Source organism: Hydra vulgaris, chromosome 14 (assembly GCF_038396675.1).
Source record: "Hydra vulgaris chromosome 14, alternate assembly HydraT2T_AEP".
NCBI lineage: Eukaryota > Metazoa > Cnidaria > Hydrozoa > Anthoathecata > Hydridae > Hydra > Hydra vulgaris.
Window position 1 is genome coordinate 3190329 of NC_088933.1, and position 17497 is coordinate 3207825.

The window sequence follows — 17497 nt, forward strand, 5'->3', positions numbered from 1 at the left end:
CTTTAATTTCTCTCCGACTCAGCAAAATTACTTTTTAGCGCACGGGTTCTTCGACTCCAACATATAAAACTTTTAGGTGTGGCGAAGTGTCGTAAAATCATGGAAGAATTTAGAGCAAAACTAGTTGCACGCGGTGCTTCTTCTATAAAAGGAATAGGAAGGTATTTACGATTTTAATTTCGTTGAAACTTCACGTCGATGTATTTCTAAATATAAATTTATCTTGACGATAGGACCAATTGTTTCAGTATTCTAAAGTTTAAAAAATTCGTTTTTGCAAAATCAAATCCTAAATTTTCTTTTCATAAAAATTAAAATTATTTTATTTTTCTACATCAAATTTGATTTACTTGTTTATAACCCAATTATTTTATACAAAAATTGTTATATATTTTTATATTAAAAAAAAAAAAAAATTTCAAATAAATTATAATTTAAAGCAATTTAAACTTTTGTTAAAATCTTTTTACAAAAACCGTTTCATTAACTAAATGCTGGTTTAAAGTATCTTATTTTAAGTTTCAAATATCGTATAGTTTGGTTTTTAAAACTGAGCAAAGGCTTAGTTTTAAAATTATGAGAAAGTTAAAAAAAATGATAATAATCTAACTACCAATCCAATCTTTTAAATCCAACACTCATCTTTAACGTGAATAAATATTAGTTACATATTAATCCAATTCTGTAAAATTAAATTTCTCATTTTTAAGTAAACATCAATAATCTAAAATCTAATGTTTTATTTAAAAACAATAACACCAAATAAAAAAATAGCAATTACAAGCAACTTATTTCTTTTAAAATAAAATAAGATGAATAATTGACAACTTTCATGTTTTAAATGAGCAAGAACTTCTCTTGTTTAGATACATTCAATATACTATTACAATAACACTTAAAGTCATATATAAAATATATTGATCATATTGTTGTATATTGAAAAGTAGGATATTCAAAAAAAAAATTAATATCTAAAGTTAAGCAAAGATAAATGCATATTAAAATCTGCGTTTAGCAGCATATTTAATGTACAGTTTTCTTTAGTTTTTAAAGATGCTGCATATATAATGTACAGTTTTCTTTGATTTTTAAAAATGCTGCATATTTAATGTACAGTTTTCTTTGACTTTTTAAGATGCAGCCTATAATGTTTAATGTTCTTTGACTTTTAACAGTTTTAACTGTTCAAGTTAATTTAATATTCTTAACTTAGCCTTAAATCGCTTTTTAATGTTTTATGCATCAGACTAAATAACAGCCTAACCAAAACACAAAAATCTACACATTCAGTTTATTTTCACAATTTTCCCTCATTCCTTGATTTTTCTTAACACTATATTTTGAGCATTCAAACAAAATTTAAAAAATTACAAGTTCAATTATAATCAGGGATCCAGAATCCTAAAAATATAGACTCTGGATTTGAAAGTCACACAAGATTATTTCTGCCTGATTTTTTGTATCCTGGCAATTCTATGTTAAAATATCCAGGGCATGCAACCTAAAGTCTCAGATTTGGCTGATTTTAAACCACTTAAAGATTTTAGTAAATTATGAATGTCCTGAAAATTTTATAGACTAATATCAACCGGTTCTAAGGTTTTAACTATTTTAACTTTGCCTTCAACCACAAAACCTTCTGCCATTTCAAAAAATGGTTTTGATCCTAATTTCTGTTAGATGTGTGTTGAAAAGCTGAAAAATTGTACATATTTTGAGCCAACGAATCTAATGAAACAGTTTAAATATTTAAAAATAAACATAACACTTAAAATTTAAATATTTATCGCAATTTTACTAGGGCGGGTCCAATCACTAAAATGCCGATGTAGATCAATTTTTTTTTTTTCTAGAAGTTGTCATGAATATTTAAGTTATAAATATTACAAAGAATCAGAGAAAACAAATAAAAACATGATCAAATCTACTTTAATTAATTTCTTTAAAAAATTTTTTTTTTGATAAATTAATATATATATATATATATATATATATATATATATATATATATATATATATATATATATATATATATGTAACCCCTAACTGGTTGTCAGTTTTTCCGTATTTTGTTGACAAAAGTAAAAATTAAAATGCAAGACCGGAATTTTTTTTGTATTACTTGATAGACTGCCTGCCCCAACCAAACTCTCACTCGATGTAGCAGTACTCAATTGCGAGTCAGGCTATAAGGTAGTTGATGTAGCAACACTCTATTGTGAGTCAGGCTATTTGCCAAAATTTTAGAATTTCAACATGGACCCCCTCAGATTTTGATAAAACTTGGTGGGTTTGTTAATATCAATGAGAAAAGCAATTCCTGAAAATTTCAGCATAAAATCTTTCGTGGTTCATGAGATGTGGTCATTTGAAATTTCTGATTTTTCTAAAAATAAAAACTTCAGTAGCAAAAACATGATTTGTTCATACTTTGAAGCTCTATATTTTAAAAACAAAATTTTATTGCCTAAAAATCATTTTGCATCATAAACACATGGTATATTAAATCCTGGTGAAAGAGAAGCAAGTGTAACTATATGCTGCATTTTAGGTACATATACATTTGTATACATATTGTCAAATGACACCCATCTCATCTGTAAAGTAGATAATGATTGTGGTATAAAACAATGCAAAATGATTTTTAGGCAATATTGTGGAAATATCTGAAGAAAATCAAGATGTTTTTATCAAGTTCATTTAGCAGTCTATTTCCTTAAACACTTTTACTTCGCCACATGAGGAAGATATTTGCTGCATTCCAATAACGCATGTTTTATACAAAATTTCATCTTAAAAAGTTCAATCAACTATATCATGTTTTTTGTTGGCTTTTTGCCACTGATTAAAGGTGATATCTTCTATGCTATGTCTATCAAACAATGCAGTAAGATACTCTTTTAGTGTGTTGATATCTGGGCAGTTATTGCAACTGTGCAGCATGCAGTCTCGAATTTGTTAAGTCACATACAACTAATGTCAAGAGGTCTTTATAGTCTGAAATATCTGGTATTTCTAGTGCTAAAAGTTATGCATTTTGGTGGTACTCACAAACACATACTTAATGGAGACCTAAAGCACCTCCAATAGGAATACACCACTTTGGTCTAAGTTTTTTAGCAAAAATCATTTAAAAGATTCAATGTTTATATTGATTGTTTATTACATAATAGTATTATTTATTACATAATTAATATTGCATTATGTTGAAAAGTCAAAAAACTCTTATAACCTTGGTATAAATTGTAATCTTATAACTTGGTATAAGTTGTAATCTAATTTTGAAAATGATAATCAAATAAGTCAAATTAATAAGGAAGGGTGGAATTGTGAATGTATTAAAAAAAGATTTTAAAGTTTATAGTCATGATATTAAATATTAAGTAAATTAGACTAAAAGTCTTTCATTTCAGTTTTACCTAATAGGCTACTAATAAGTTTTATATGAAAACATTAAAAACTAAATATCAGTTTTTGTATGTGTATGTTTAGTGCCGTGTTTGGGCATAAAGGCACTTCATACATCAGACATAAAATCAGACACCAACCAGACATGTAAGGAGAAGTGTTCAATTACAATTTTTTTGTAAGTTCTGGGAAAAAAACAGACACAACCAGACATGTAAGGAGAAGTGTTCAATTACAATTTTTTTGTAAGTTCTGGGGAAAAACCAGACACAACCAGACATGTAAGGAGAAGTGTTCAATTACAATTTTTTTGTAAGTTCTGGGAAAAAACCAGACACAACCAGACATGTAAGGAGAAGTGTTCAATTACAATTTTTTTGTAAGTTCTGGGGAAAAATGTGAATATTAAAAAGTAAATAATCGGGGTAGGGGGGTAGGAAAGAGCTAGGGCTATTTAAAAATTGAGTTTAATTCAGGCTTAATTAAAGACTTATTTCTAGTACTGATTATGAAATACTTTTAAATTCATACATACTTAGTATTACAATATATAATACAAATTAAAGTACAATAATAACTTTATTTTTATTGTTTTTAATGTATTTTGGGTAATTTTCATTGTTCTGATTTTGTAACTTTCCCATGATTACCCACTTTTTTTTTCTGAAATCACTGTATTAAAGTCTATTAGAAGAAATAAATTAGAAGAAAAAAAAAATCTTTTTAAAACTAGTGTTGATCATAGGTTACCGGTGGTTTGAAGTGGAGGCACATTTTCCTAAGTTTTAGCCGCAGCCATTTTTAGATGTCTTTATTTTTTTAGTTGTATCTTATCAGTAAATTTCTAAAAATTTAGAAGCCTACCATATATAGAAACTAAAAAAATGTTCATTTTCACTTCTTAAACTGTAGGTTTTGTATATTAAGGTACATTGGCATTATTTTGATTGGACTCGCCCCAGTAAAATTGTGATAAATGTTTAAATTTTAGGTGATATGTTCATTTTCAGTACATTTTAAGTTGTTTCATTGGATTTGTTGACCCAAAATATGTAAAGGTACAAATATTCAGCTTTCCAACACACATCTAACAGAAACTCGAACCAAAACCATATTTAAAAATAGTTGATTTTTGTTGGAAAAAGGCAAAGTTAAATAGCTATATCTTAGGAACCAGTTGAAATTAGACAATAAAATTTTCAGAGTGTTCATAATTTCATAAGTCTTTAAGTGGTTTAAAAATCAGTAAAATCTGAGACTTAGGCTTGCATTTTCAAAAAAAATTAGATGTTTTCACATGGAATCACTTATTCTAGAGCTCCAAAAATGTAAAGAAGCTTATAGACTACTTTAGAGGGAAAAAAATAAGATTTTTAGGTGAGGACAACAATCAATTTTTGAACTGGGAGTCTTCATGTAAAATGCTGGCAAGGACTACATGACTCCAGGCTTAAAAACAGCAAGTTCTAAGTTATTGTCACCCAAGAAACCAGGAAAAAATTTTTGTGACTCTGCATCTGTGATTATGACTTAACACAATCTGTTAGGTGTTTAGGTTACCCATAATTAAAAACTAATCAATGAATTGAAACCTGGAAAAATGAAGTGACACTTAAAAGAATAAAGAAGCAAAACAAAAAAAATCAATGATAATAAAAATAGAAAAACTTACTAAACCTCAGTTATTTAAAAAAAAAAAACTAGCTAAACAAAAAACAGATAAAAGTAAAGTGAAATTAGTTAAAATTTAAAAAATGAATGCAAATATACACATATAAAATGCGTAAACATGATATATTTATATTTTTTATACATGCATATTAATTAGTTAATTTACCCATGATAATGAAAATTTAGCGGTATTTTAGAAATAGATAACAAAAATTATTACATACACCATTGTATTATCTTCAGCAAAAATGCATCAACATAATATATATAGGTAAAAAATCAATACAGAAGCAAAGCATAATTGTTTTCCAATTTTTTAAATTTCCAATCGTTAAATATAAGATAGATATATGGTTAAATATAAGATAGATATATGGTTAAATATAAGATAGATATATGGTTAAATATAAGATAGATATATGGTTAAATATAAGATAGATATATGGTTAAATATAAGATAGATATATGGTTAAATATAAGATAGATATATGGTTAAATATAAGATAGATATATGGTTAAATATAAGATAGATATATGGTTAAATATAAGATAGATATATGGTTAAATATAAGATAGATATATGGTTAAATTAAAGTAAAAAGTTATTTTGCTTCTTATTTCATGTTAAGTAATAATTTATAACCAAAAACTGGAATTATTTAAAAAAAAAAAAAGATTTATATGTATTTATATAGACAATTATGCAGATAATGGTTCTTAGCTGTGGCCAAGGGACTGTAATTATGAGGAGGAAAGTTCTGATAACACTCAATTTAATTATGAGTAACTTTAGGCTGAGCTTGTAAGCTTTAAATAGTAATTTTCCTTGTAGCATTATTACGATAAAAATACTCAATCCTGATGTACAAAGCAGGTTGGCACTATTGAAACTGTCTAAACCACACATGTTTAAAAACTGAGCTCAAAAGAACTATAAATTATAACTAGAAAAATTGATGCTTAACACACTGGTTACTTAATTTGTAGTTATTTTCGTTTTGATTTATTCTTTATATTATTTTTAGAGCATTCCGTATATATGATGATGATGGTAACAAAATGTTGTCGCTAGAAGAATTTTGTAAAGGTGTTAAGGATTTTGGTCTTGATTTTAGCCATGAAGTAAAATTTAGCTTAAATTGTTTAATTATGTTTTAATTTTTAGCATTTTTAGTTTGTTTGTTTTGTTTTTTATGCGATGTAATTTTTTAAGTTAAAATAAGTTTTTTTTTGTCTCTATTCTTTTTGCATAGATCTTGCGTGGGCGAATTTAAAATATATTCAAATCTTAATAGGTATGAAAACTTGATTGCAAGTGGGTCAAAACATCCAAAATAAAAAAAATTTTAATTAAATTTATTATATAAAATACATTCATTTACATTTATATATAAATATATATAAATATATATATATATATATATATATATATATATATATATATATATATATATATATATACACACACACACAAATCTCAGAATTACAGTTGGCATTTCGCAATGCTGACCTAACTGCCAATCTAAGGTCGGTAAAAAGTTGCCAACCTTGTTTCTATAATTTATGGTACCCTCATAGTGTCAAATATATTTGCCGACCTCAATCTTTTTGAGGTCGGCAATTTATTGCTGACCTCATTTTTCCTAAATCTGAGGATTGTTATATATATATACAAGGGCTATTCTAGGGAAAAAATTTGGGCAGCGGTCCTTTCCCTCCTGTCCGGGAGAAGTTTAGCGGAAATATTCCCAAATAAAGGCGTTTCCCGAAAGAAACATAATTTGCTGTAAAAAATAGTAAATAAAAAATGTCCTCAATTTTTAATTTAATGTTTCAAATACGGTCGATGCTGTAAAAAACGGTCTAGAATAGCCCCAGATATATATACATGTGTATATATATATATATATATCATATAATATATATATATATTTATAACATATATTTATTGTATATATATATAGTATATACATACATACATACAATCCTCGGAATTAGGAAAAATTAGGTCAACAATTATTTGCCGACCTCAATCTTTTTTTGAGTCGGCAAAAATTATTTGATACAAAGGTCTAACCATAAAACATTGAAATGAGGTCAGCAATTTTTTGCAGATATCAAATATTTTCAGGTCGGCATTGCCAAATGCTGACTCTAATTCCGAGGGTTGATTTATATATATATATATATATATATATATAAATGTGTTTTTTGCATTTATATAAAAGTTTAATATATAATATAATTTTAGTAAATGGCTCATAAATATGAGTATATTTTTCCATTTTTATTCTTTATAGAAATGTATCAGTTTGTTCCAAGAGTTTGACAAAGATGGTAGTGGATATATATCTTTTGATGAGTTTTTACTTGGTTTACGAGTAAGTTTATATATATATATATATATATATATATATATATATATATATATATATATATATATATATATATTTATATAGATCTATAGTTTGTTGTCTTTGGGAAGAGCGGAAGGAAAAAAGTGATTCTTATGCCAACACATACGTCACTTTTAATTACTTTTGATTTTCGTCCAACATTTGCGTGTTGGACAAAAGTAAAAACCATTAATTTAATTACAAATAAATCGTTTTTAAAAAAAACCACAAAAACCCAAATTTAATTGACCAGAATGTTTTAAAAACATTCTGAATGTTTTTAACAATATAAACAATGTTTTTATTTTTTTTAATAAAATGTTTTTATTTTTAATTTTTTTAATAAAATGTTTGTTTGTTTTTTTACTGTAAATCATGCGTGGAGTGTTGCTACATTGACTATCTTATAGCCTGACTCGCAAGGGAGTGCTGCTACATCGACTGACAAATAGCCTGACCCGCAACAGAGTGCTGCTACATCTACTATCTTTTAGCCTGACCCGCAAGGGAGTGTTGCTACATCGACTGAGGGTTTGGTTGGAGCAGGCAGTCTCTCAATTTATAAAAAAAATAATTCCGGTCTTGCATTTTATTTTTTACTTTTTGTCAACAAAATATGGAAAAACTTTCGGACAACATCTACGGGTAAAGCTCTTTTACTTCTCTTTCTTGGTTTGCTTTTTTTCTGTCTAAAATATGCTGTTCTTGTTTGAACAATTCACAATCAACTAAACTCATGTAGCCTTTTCTTCCTTCTCTTTGTAGTATAAGAAACGTCTTGTCTTTTTCTATTGTGATTAATTTTAAAGCATCTTCATGAGCAATATCAAATAGCTCTTCAATTTCTTAAAAAAAAGTTTCTTCATTTTTTTACTGAGTTTCTGTTTTGCAGCCTTCATTCTTTTTCAGCTTTCTGTATTTCTCAACAAGTTTTTCAACATGTGTTAGAACATGATAACGTTGCTTTATCAGAACTCGAGCTTTTTGCCAAAAGTCTAGAACCAGGTCTGTCACAAGGCCTGCACTTTCTCTTACATTGTTGTTATTTTTAAAGAAAAAATAAGTTTGCAAAACTTGACTTTTAGATCGCAACTTTTGTCCTTTGATCACAGCTGTAGCTTGACCAACACACCATACTTCATTTTGACTTCTAGTCTCCATTATCATTCGACTTCGAAAATATCTATCGAATTATGCGTTTTTAAAACGTATTTTCATTCAAGACAAGGAACTCATTTCGAATTACAGGATGATGCACTAATTTCGGCAGTAGTACAATATTGATGCAATAACTTAAGTAGATGATGAAGTATTACGGTGGGTTTTGTGAATTCCAGCCAACTTATTTTACTTTTAACTTATTAATTTTCTTAAAAAAATAACAAAGTATATTATGTATAATTACTCATAAGATTAGGAAATAATAAAATATTGATAATATTCTTAACATACTTAGTAGAATAGATGTGATAAGTGATGAGAATTCTAAAAAATTGCGTTCAAGCAATCTTGCAAAATTAAAAATCTGGCTGAGCAACCCCCAAACATTAACATATTGCATCAAAAATTTCTCAATATCGTTTTTTCATTATATGGAACTAAATAAAAGGTTGGAGAGCTTAAGGAAAAAAAAAAAAAATTTATATATATATGTATAATATATATATATATATATATATATATATATATATATATATATATATATATATATATATATATACATACATACATACATACATACATACATACATACATACATACATACATACATACTTTCTGAATATGCAAAAATAAAGAAATCTATCTAAATTGATGTTTTTTTAGGGAAATTTAGTCAATAATCGTTTGAAGGTAGTTCAAGAAGCATTTAAAAAAGCTGATGTTACTGGTGATGGCATTTTAGATGCGAAAGACTTAAAACGTGTTTATAAAGTCACTGAACATCCAAAATATAAAAATGGCCAATGGGATGAAAATCGTGTTTTTCAAGAGTTTCTTAATTCATTTGAACCTGATGAAAAGCTAAGAGACGGCAAGGTAAATATTTTGCAAGATATTTTGTATTAAAAAAATATTTTAAATTATTTTTTCAAGAATTTAATTAATTTATCAGGTTACTGAAGAAGAATTCATCAATTATTATGCTGGCGTCAGCGCCAACATTGATAGTGATGGATATTTTACTTTGATGATTAGAAATGCCTGGAAAATTTGAAACATGCCGATATAGTTATTTCGAATGTTCAGTAAAAATTTTATGTTTTATCTTTAAATTTTTATGGTTTTTATTTTTTTTTTTTTTTTCTAGATATGCTACAATATATATACATTATTTTTTAAGTCTTTAGAATTAAAATCTTAGATAAAAGCCGAGTGGCACTTACGTTGAAAATTTTATTTTTCAGTAAAAGTTTTATCACTGTATTTATTTTGTATTTATACAAGTATTCTTTGTATTGTGAAATATTTATTTTTACTTTTTTTTCATCTTAAATTCTTGCCTAACATTACATAGCGAACATATAACATTAGCGAACGGAATTTTGTAGATTATTAAGTGGATAATAAATGAATCGTACTTTTACTTTTAGGGATTATTAAGGAGGTGAAGAAAAAATTTATAATTAAGTCTATAATCATTGCTTTAACTCCCGTTTTTTGTATTAACACTGGTAGAGGTATTTCTAATAATGTATCAATATTAATACTATTAAGTTTTTTTGTTCTTATTAATTCTTAAACATGCACTTTCAACACGGCCGCAAGCAACCACTGTCTAAGTTGCTATTTAACAAAAAGTAAAGAAGAAAATGAAGGTGGATTTTATTTAAAATAGCAATAATAAAAAAAAGTAATTCAAAGTTGCTTTTTTATGTTTTTACATCTATTAAATTGTTAACTTCACAGCAGCGGTTATTTTCCTTGAGAAAAAGTTTAAAGGATTTATTCATTTCTTAGGGGTCATTAAAAGTACTTTTGATGTAGTTTGAAGTAGTTAAAGTACTTAAGCAGGTATGGTGCAAGAGGGCTTTTCAAAAATGTTCGAATGTTTCCAAAGAAGGTGGTGTGGGGGTGGATGGTGTCAAAGGCAGCAAGTACGTACGCATTTTGATCTCTTAAGATCTTTCTTTTTAGCAAAAGTATTAAGTTTACGAGTTTAAAGATTGCAAGATGCTTTGCAACAAAGAAATGTTAAATTAACTAATTAGAGCAGCCGTAGTGCAATGGTCAGCGCGGTTGCTTTAGAAGTTAGAGACCGTTCTTCAACGCCACCTCTGGGCAAGTTATATAGTAAATTTTAAAAACAGTGAGTTCAATTAACTTAACTGCCAATTAATTATTTTTAACATTAGAATGTACCATCATTATATTATAATAATCGGATAATGAATCAGTTTAACTATATTTAAGATTAATTGGTGAAAAAAAAATAAAAAATTTAATAAAAAAAAACCATAACAAATCGAATGTACAACAATATATTATTAAAAAAAAACTACAAATTAAAAAAAATAAATCACCGAAGAAAAAGCAGCAACAAAAAAGTTATAAATATCTTCACTGATAAAAGACATTTGCAACCTTTTTGGTTGCTGTTTTTTCTTCGGTGTCTACCAATACCCCGGTATGGATGAGCCCTCCATTTAAAGGAGGGCTTATCCATACCGCCATTACTACACCACTTAAAAAAGAACCGAAGAAAAAGCAGACAAAAATATTTTTGTTTTTAATAGGGTAAACAGTACAGTAATTAGACACTTAAGGTATTACTCAACTTTTTGTGGGTCTTTCATACATAATAATTAATACACGCTTTGCAATTCAATGACATTTAATATTTCTTTATTTCTCACTTTTACAAAGAAAAATATTTTAACGAAAAATATGCTGAAAAGTATAGTTATTGGACACATAAACGATTAGAACCATAGATTATTTAAAATTCATACACTTCTTATAACTATATTTTGTACATATTTCCAAATGAAATATTATTATTATACTTACGTTTTAAAAAGTTCAACTCGACTAATATTGTTAGAAAATTCGCTCTTAAAATGCACACATAGTACAGCACAACAAAATCGTTTTTGACATAAATATCGCAAAGTTAGCCGGTAAAAAAGTGATTATACGTATGGCAAAATTGTTTACGGAGGCATCTATATTTAACAAGTTTTTCCAAACCTATTCTTATTTTTCAAACATAAGTTCTGTAGCGTCCAGTAACTGTCCCTGTCCAATAACTGTATTGTTTACCCTACTTTGAAAATTTTTTGGTTGGGACATTTTGTAATAAATAATGCGTACATACACGGAGAAAGGTTTGTGTGGGAGGGGGAGGGGTCGTTTAAAGAAGTCAGGTGTGTGCAAAGGAGGAGGGTGTCTTAAATCGGTGGTTTTACTGCGTACGTTTAGAGTTTTTTTCTGTTAGTTTGTTTTAGTATAGAGCCTTTGCTTTGTTCTACTCAGTAGCGGCGTTAGGCGACTGCCGACGGACGCTACTGAGTAGGCGACTGCTGACAGCCGCTTGAAGTGGTTTCGCGAAAGTGTACTAAAAAAATTAAATATTGTATCTTAATCATAATTGATAATATTTTTACATATCTTATTTTTTTATATCTTATTTTACATATCTTATTTTTGCTTTGCTGAACGAAAATATGTTTATTTGTCGCTTTTATCATCGATATTGTATTACTTCAACTTTAAGTGAATATCGTTTTCTAAGTATCAATCTTATTCTAACTGTTTCTGATAACATAAAAGTATTTTTAAATATTGTTTATTATTGTTTACCGGTTCTGAGGTGTAATATATCGTTAACTATATAATTAACTAGGAATGTTAATATTCGATTCCAGATCTATAAAAAATTCGATCGTCTCGTTCTATTCTATTTTTATTCAATTACAGCACGTGACACGCGTCAAATTATTATTAAAACAATTATAAAATCTGAGAAATGAAAATGAATTCGAATTCAAATTTTAGTTTTTTTTATTATAACCTAATTAACTCAGTTTATTAAGTTATAATTTAAATATTAATTTAATATTAATTTAATTTAATATTAATTAATATAAATATAGTGCAACTATTTAAGCATTTAGTGCAGCTATTGCTTAGAACTACAATCTGTTATGAAAACAATACCGAAGTGGATATTATGAACGGTTATAAATAAAATTTAACGGTAACAAATAAAATTACTCGTAAATTTAAAATGTTCTGCTTCTTTTATGACTATCATGACCTAAAGTTAATACTACAAAAAAATAACTAAAATCAAAACTTAAAATTCATGCAAGTACAAACTATAATTTTATTATTAGTCCAAAATCATGTCTGAAAAACCAACGAAAGACAGAGATATAGGAAGAACATGGGAATCTGGCGCATCGAAAAGAAAAAGAAAGACTGAAACGAGAAATCAAACCAAGCTATGAGTTCTAGTATGATGAAATTTCTTAAGAAACCCCTTTCAACTGTTAGTGCTCCAGAGTCCTCTGATAAAACTCTTGGCCAAGTTTTTAAAACAGAATCAGCTTCAGAGTCGAATGCAGTGACCCAAGAGTTTAAACACAATTAAGATTTGGCAAATGATAAAGTTTGTGATTCAGTAAATCAAGAGAAAGCAATTCATTTGAGCCATTTATTTATAAACTTAAATGCATGAAAATGGACATTTCCAATAACAAACTCTCAGCGTTATGACTTAATTCAAAACAGTCTCCATCAAAATATAGAAAAATCCGATGAAAGTTACCCCAAAGACGCAAATAACAGACATTTTTCTAAATTTAATTTTACGCGAAAACTGATTAACGGCGAAACTCGAAGCCGCAGATGGTTATTTTATTCCTTGACAAAGGATAAAGTTTGACAGAAATATGCAATTTAGAAAATCTCAAATAAACTCTCTTGAGTGCGGTGAATCCATTTTGTTTTGTTGCCTCAAGATGCAGTCGTAATATGTAACCCATATTAATCTAGTTGAAGATATTTGTTATAAATATAGCTTGTTTAATAACTTGAATGCTTTCGTTTAAAACATTTTCTTTTAAATTGTTATTTAGTCTGCAAAAAACTAAAAATTGAAAGTGACTTGATTTCTGAAATCTCAAAAACAGTGGTAGATTAGAATAAATCATAGTTACTATAAATCAAAACAAATTATAGAAGATCAAACCATCTTTTTTTGAAGCTAGAAAATATTTAAAATGACAATGTAATAAATAGTTTTATATAAAACTATTTATTACATTTTTTTACCTAAAGGGTATAATATTCTACCTCAAAGGGTATAGCTTTTTACCTTAAGGGCTAGGATATGTGATATACTCAAAATTATTTCTACCTTTTTTTTAGTGGGTAGCTATTTGTAGTAATAAATATTAAAGTTTTATTATAGATTTCTAAATGAATAAATGAAAGAAATTTATATTAAGATTTAAAAATATAAAAATGTTTTATTTACTAACTAGCATACCTGCAATATTTATTATTTACTTATTTATATTATTTACTTATGTGTATTACATATTTATATTTATTAGTTACCGCTATATAACTTTTAATATTAAATTAAATTACAATGCAAATTTTTGTTATGCTTTTGATAAAACCATGAAAGATTATACTATCATTGAGATTATATATAAACTCCTACCAAGAGCCCACTTTTGTTGTATCTTTCTTCAATCGTTTCTGGATGTTGTATCCAACTTTTCTAAATACTCGTAAATGGATGCCACGATAATAAAATAAACAAATAACTGCAATTTGTTTTGACTGTTATAGAAGAAAGTGCTAGTGGGTTAACTATCTTTAGTGTGATCTAAAAGTAGTTTGATAATTTTTCCCAACCACCCCAGATTATAAAAACCAACCCATTTATTAACTTTTTTTCTTTTTATCAACAAAAAAACTTTTTTTCAAAACTAAAAAAAAAATCATTGTAGGTTGGTCCTTAAACGTGGGTTTAAGGAGTAATGTAGGTCTAATCAACGTTTATCAGTTTTTTAGAAGAAAGGTTTTAGGCAGAATTTTTTTTTTCTGCCTGTTATAGGTGGTTAAAACAGTTCTCTAAATTTTAATTAAAAGCTTACGAGGCAATTTCTTAAGTATATTTTTTATTCAAAATGGCCCGTACATTTATTGAGAGAATTTTATCAAAAATTATAAACTTCAGAAGAAAGGGTATTAAAAACAGTTTCTAACACGTAGAAAATATTTTATCGCGAAAAAAAACAAACAGATAGGTTCAATTAGTTTTAGGATGGAATGGTGCATAGTTTGTTTAAAATAAGCAAAATTTTTGGGTGGGGTAATGAGTTGATATGTCAATGTGTTTTGTGCCGTTATAAACCTAATTATAAATCTTATTATACAATAAATCTAATTATACAACAATAAATACCTTTAAAATGAAAATTAGTATAAATTAGAAGTCTGACTATGTTTCTGGATTCATTTTCTGGAACCATGTTGCTATGGACTCCTTTAGATGATCATTAATGATGTAATGACATTGCACTTTCAATGAAAACTAGTAGATAACGCAGCGTAGCAGTTTTAAAGGATTGCATATTGAATCGTTCTTGTAGGATAATGAATCTCTAATATATAACATATAAAATTTTGGATAATTTTTAACTAAGCTTTCGCTTTAAATTCTTCCTTAAACATAATTTCAACATGCTTTAACTTTTATGAGTACTTCGACTTTTAAATTTAAATATCATATAATCAATTCGTAGGGTTATAGTATAATTTATTTTATATATTAGGTAAATTCTGAAAAAAAACTAGGGATATTGAATCACAAGAATACTCTGCATTCATTGGAAATTAGCTTACAAAGATAAAAAAAATATATATTCATTTTGCGTTTTTAATTTAGCACTTTGAACGAGTATTTTGCTTTTAAAACAATCAATTTTTTGATCAAATAATTTAAATATAATTCATACTCAAAGACTTCATTCATATTTTACTCTAAGTTGTTATATTTATTGAAAAAATGTAACATAGACCCACATTACCCCACAAAACTAGGTAATGAAAGTCTATAGAAAACAACTCAAATTAGTGCTCCTTAGACATCTTTACAAACTATGTATACACTTTATTTAATGTAGTTTACTAAAAATGATGTCTAATTATAATTTTAATATAGTTTTCCTCAAAAAAAATATTGTTTCGTTGTATATGTGTATATATATATATATATATATATATATATATATATATATATATATATATATATATATATATATATATATATATATATATATATATATATATATATATATATATATACAGGGGGCTGCAAAAAAAAAGCCACACTAATTTTTTTTATAAAAACAGAAACAAAAAATGTGTAAAACTCATATAATAAAAGTAATATAGGACAATTTTGATAAAAATGTTCATAACATCTTTGTATATTACATATAATAAAAAGAAATTAGGATTTGTAAAGTATTTTTTAGGTTTCAGCTGTTTTAGTACTTAATTGGCCATCCTTTGTTTTTTATGACCTCTGCTCATCTAGAAGGCAATCTACAAGTTTTTTTAATAAATCGTTTGGCAAAGCATTCCAATCAACAAGAAGAATTTGGAACAAATCATCTTCATTTGTTGCTCTACGGTCTTTTAATTTTCTATCCAATATAGACCAAAGGTTTTCTATTGGATTTAAATCAGGAGACTGTGCTGGCTAAGACACAACTGGTCAACCGTGCTGTATGTTTATGATCGTTATCGTGTTGAAAGATGTAGTCACTATTAGGAAAAAGTTCTTTTATACTTGGTCTAAGCTGATTAACTAAGATTTTATGATACTTATGCTGGTCCATGATGCCCTTCACCCGGTAAAGTTTTCCAACTTTGTGTGCACTAAAAAAACACCAAACATTAATCTTTTTGTCATGTTTAATTGTTGCCTTGCATGTTTAGGGGTTGAATTTTTCCCTAATTAATTTCCAACAGTGAGATTGATCATTATAAAACAAAACAAAAGAAGACTCGCCGCTTCAGATAACTTTAGCCCATTGTTCACATGTCCAATCTTTGTGCTCAATGCACCACTTTAATCGTTTTTTTTCGATTTCACTAACAAAGGGTTTTTTAATTTGCTTTTCAGAAAAAAAATCACCCGATGCTTTTATTCTGCAAGATATCCACTTTGAGATATTAGTAAGGTTTAAATCTAGTTTTATCTCAGAACATGTGATTTTACTATTTTTTTTGACAGCGTTAAGAATGTAGCGATCTTCTTTTGTTGAAGTTTAAGGCTTTTTCCCAGATCCAGCAGACCTTTCAGTTTTACCAGTGTGTTTATATTTCTTTACCAATCTACTAATAGTTGAGTTTTGTATATATATATATATATATATATATATATATATATATATATATATATATATATATATGTGTGTGTGTGTGTGTATATATATATATGTATATATATATATATATATGTGTGTGTGTGTATATATATATATATATATATATATATATATATATATATATATGTGTCTGTATATATATATATATATATATATATGTGTGTGTATATATATATATATATATATATATATATATATATATATATATATATATATATATATATGTATATATACACATATCTATATATATATATATAAAAATCAAAAGTAGCTAAAAAAAGACCTAGATTACCCCAAACTACACTATAAGTCACTGATAAAAATAAAAACTTTCAGTGTAATCAGACTTTTTCGAAAAATCTCGTAAATCTTGATTTGTTGAAAATGAACTTTTCGTCCTTTCCGTAGTATAAGCATATTAAAACCATGGCGATTGTAGTGATTGTAGTAAAGTTGTAGTATAAATCCGCAATTTGAAAATAATCCACACTATGATTAAATTATTTTATGCTTGTAATAAATCAATTTGGATTTACGTTGTTTTGATTATAGGACGACGATAAGTTAAAATTAGATTTGAGAAAAAGTCCCCACTCATCGTAAAAA

The 17497-nt window shown here is 26.9% G+C and overlaps 1 protein-coding gene and 1 long non-coding RNA gene across 2 annotated transcripts; one reads left to right on the forward strand and one right to left on the reverse strand.

Annotated features, from left to right (window-relative positions):
- Positions 1 to 9960, forward strand: LOC100215507 (calcyphosin-like protein). Its single transcript, XM_065818481.1, has 5 exons — positions 1 to 161; positions 6105 to 6201; positions 7380 to 7460; positions 9300 to 9512; positions 9589 to 9960. The coding sequence occupies exons 1-5, from the start codon at positions 100 to 102 to the stop codon at positions 9688 to 9690; spliced, it is 555 nt and encodes a 184-aa protein (XP_065674553.1). The 5' UTR covers positions 1 to 99; the 3' UTR covers positions 9691 to 9960.
- LOC136091241 (uncharacterized) lies at positions 32 to 695 on the reverse strand. Its single transcript, XR_010643820.1, has 2 exons — positions 614 to 695; positions 32 to 252 (listed from the first exon to the last, which is right to left on the reverse strand). It is a non-coding gene; the product is annotated as an uncharacterized LOC136091241 (long non-coding RNA).
- Positions 9961 to 17497: the final 7537 nt, after the last annotated feature.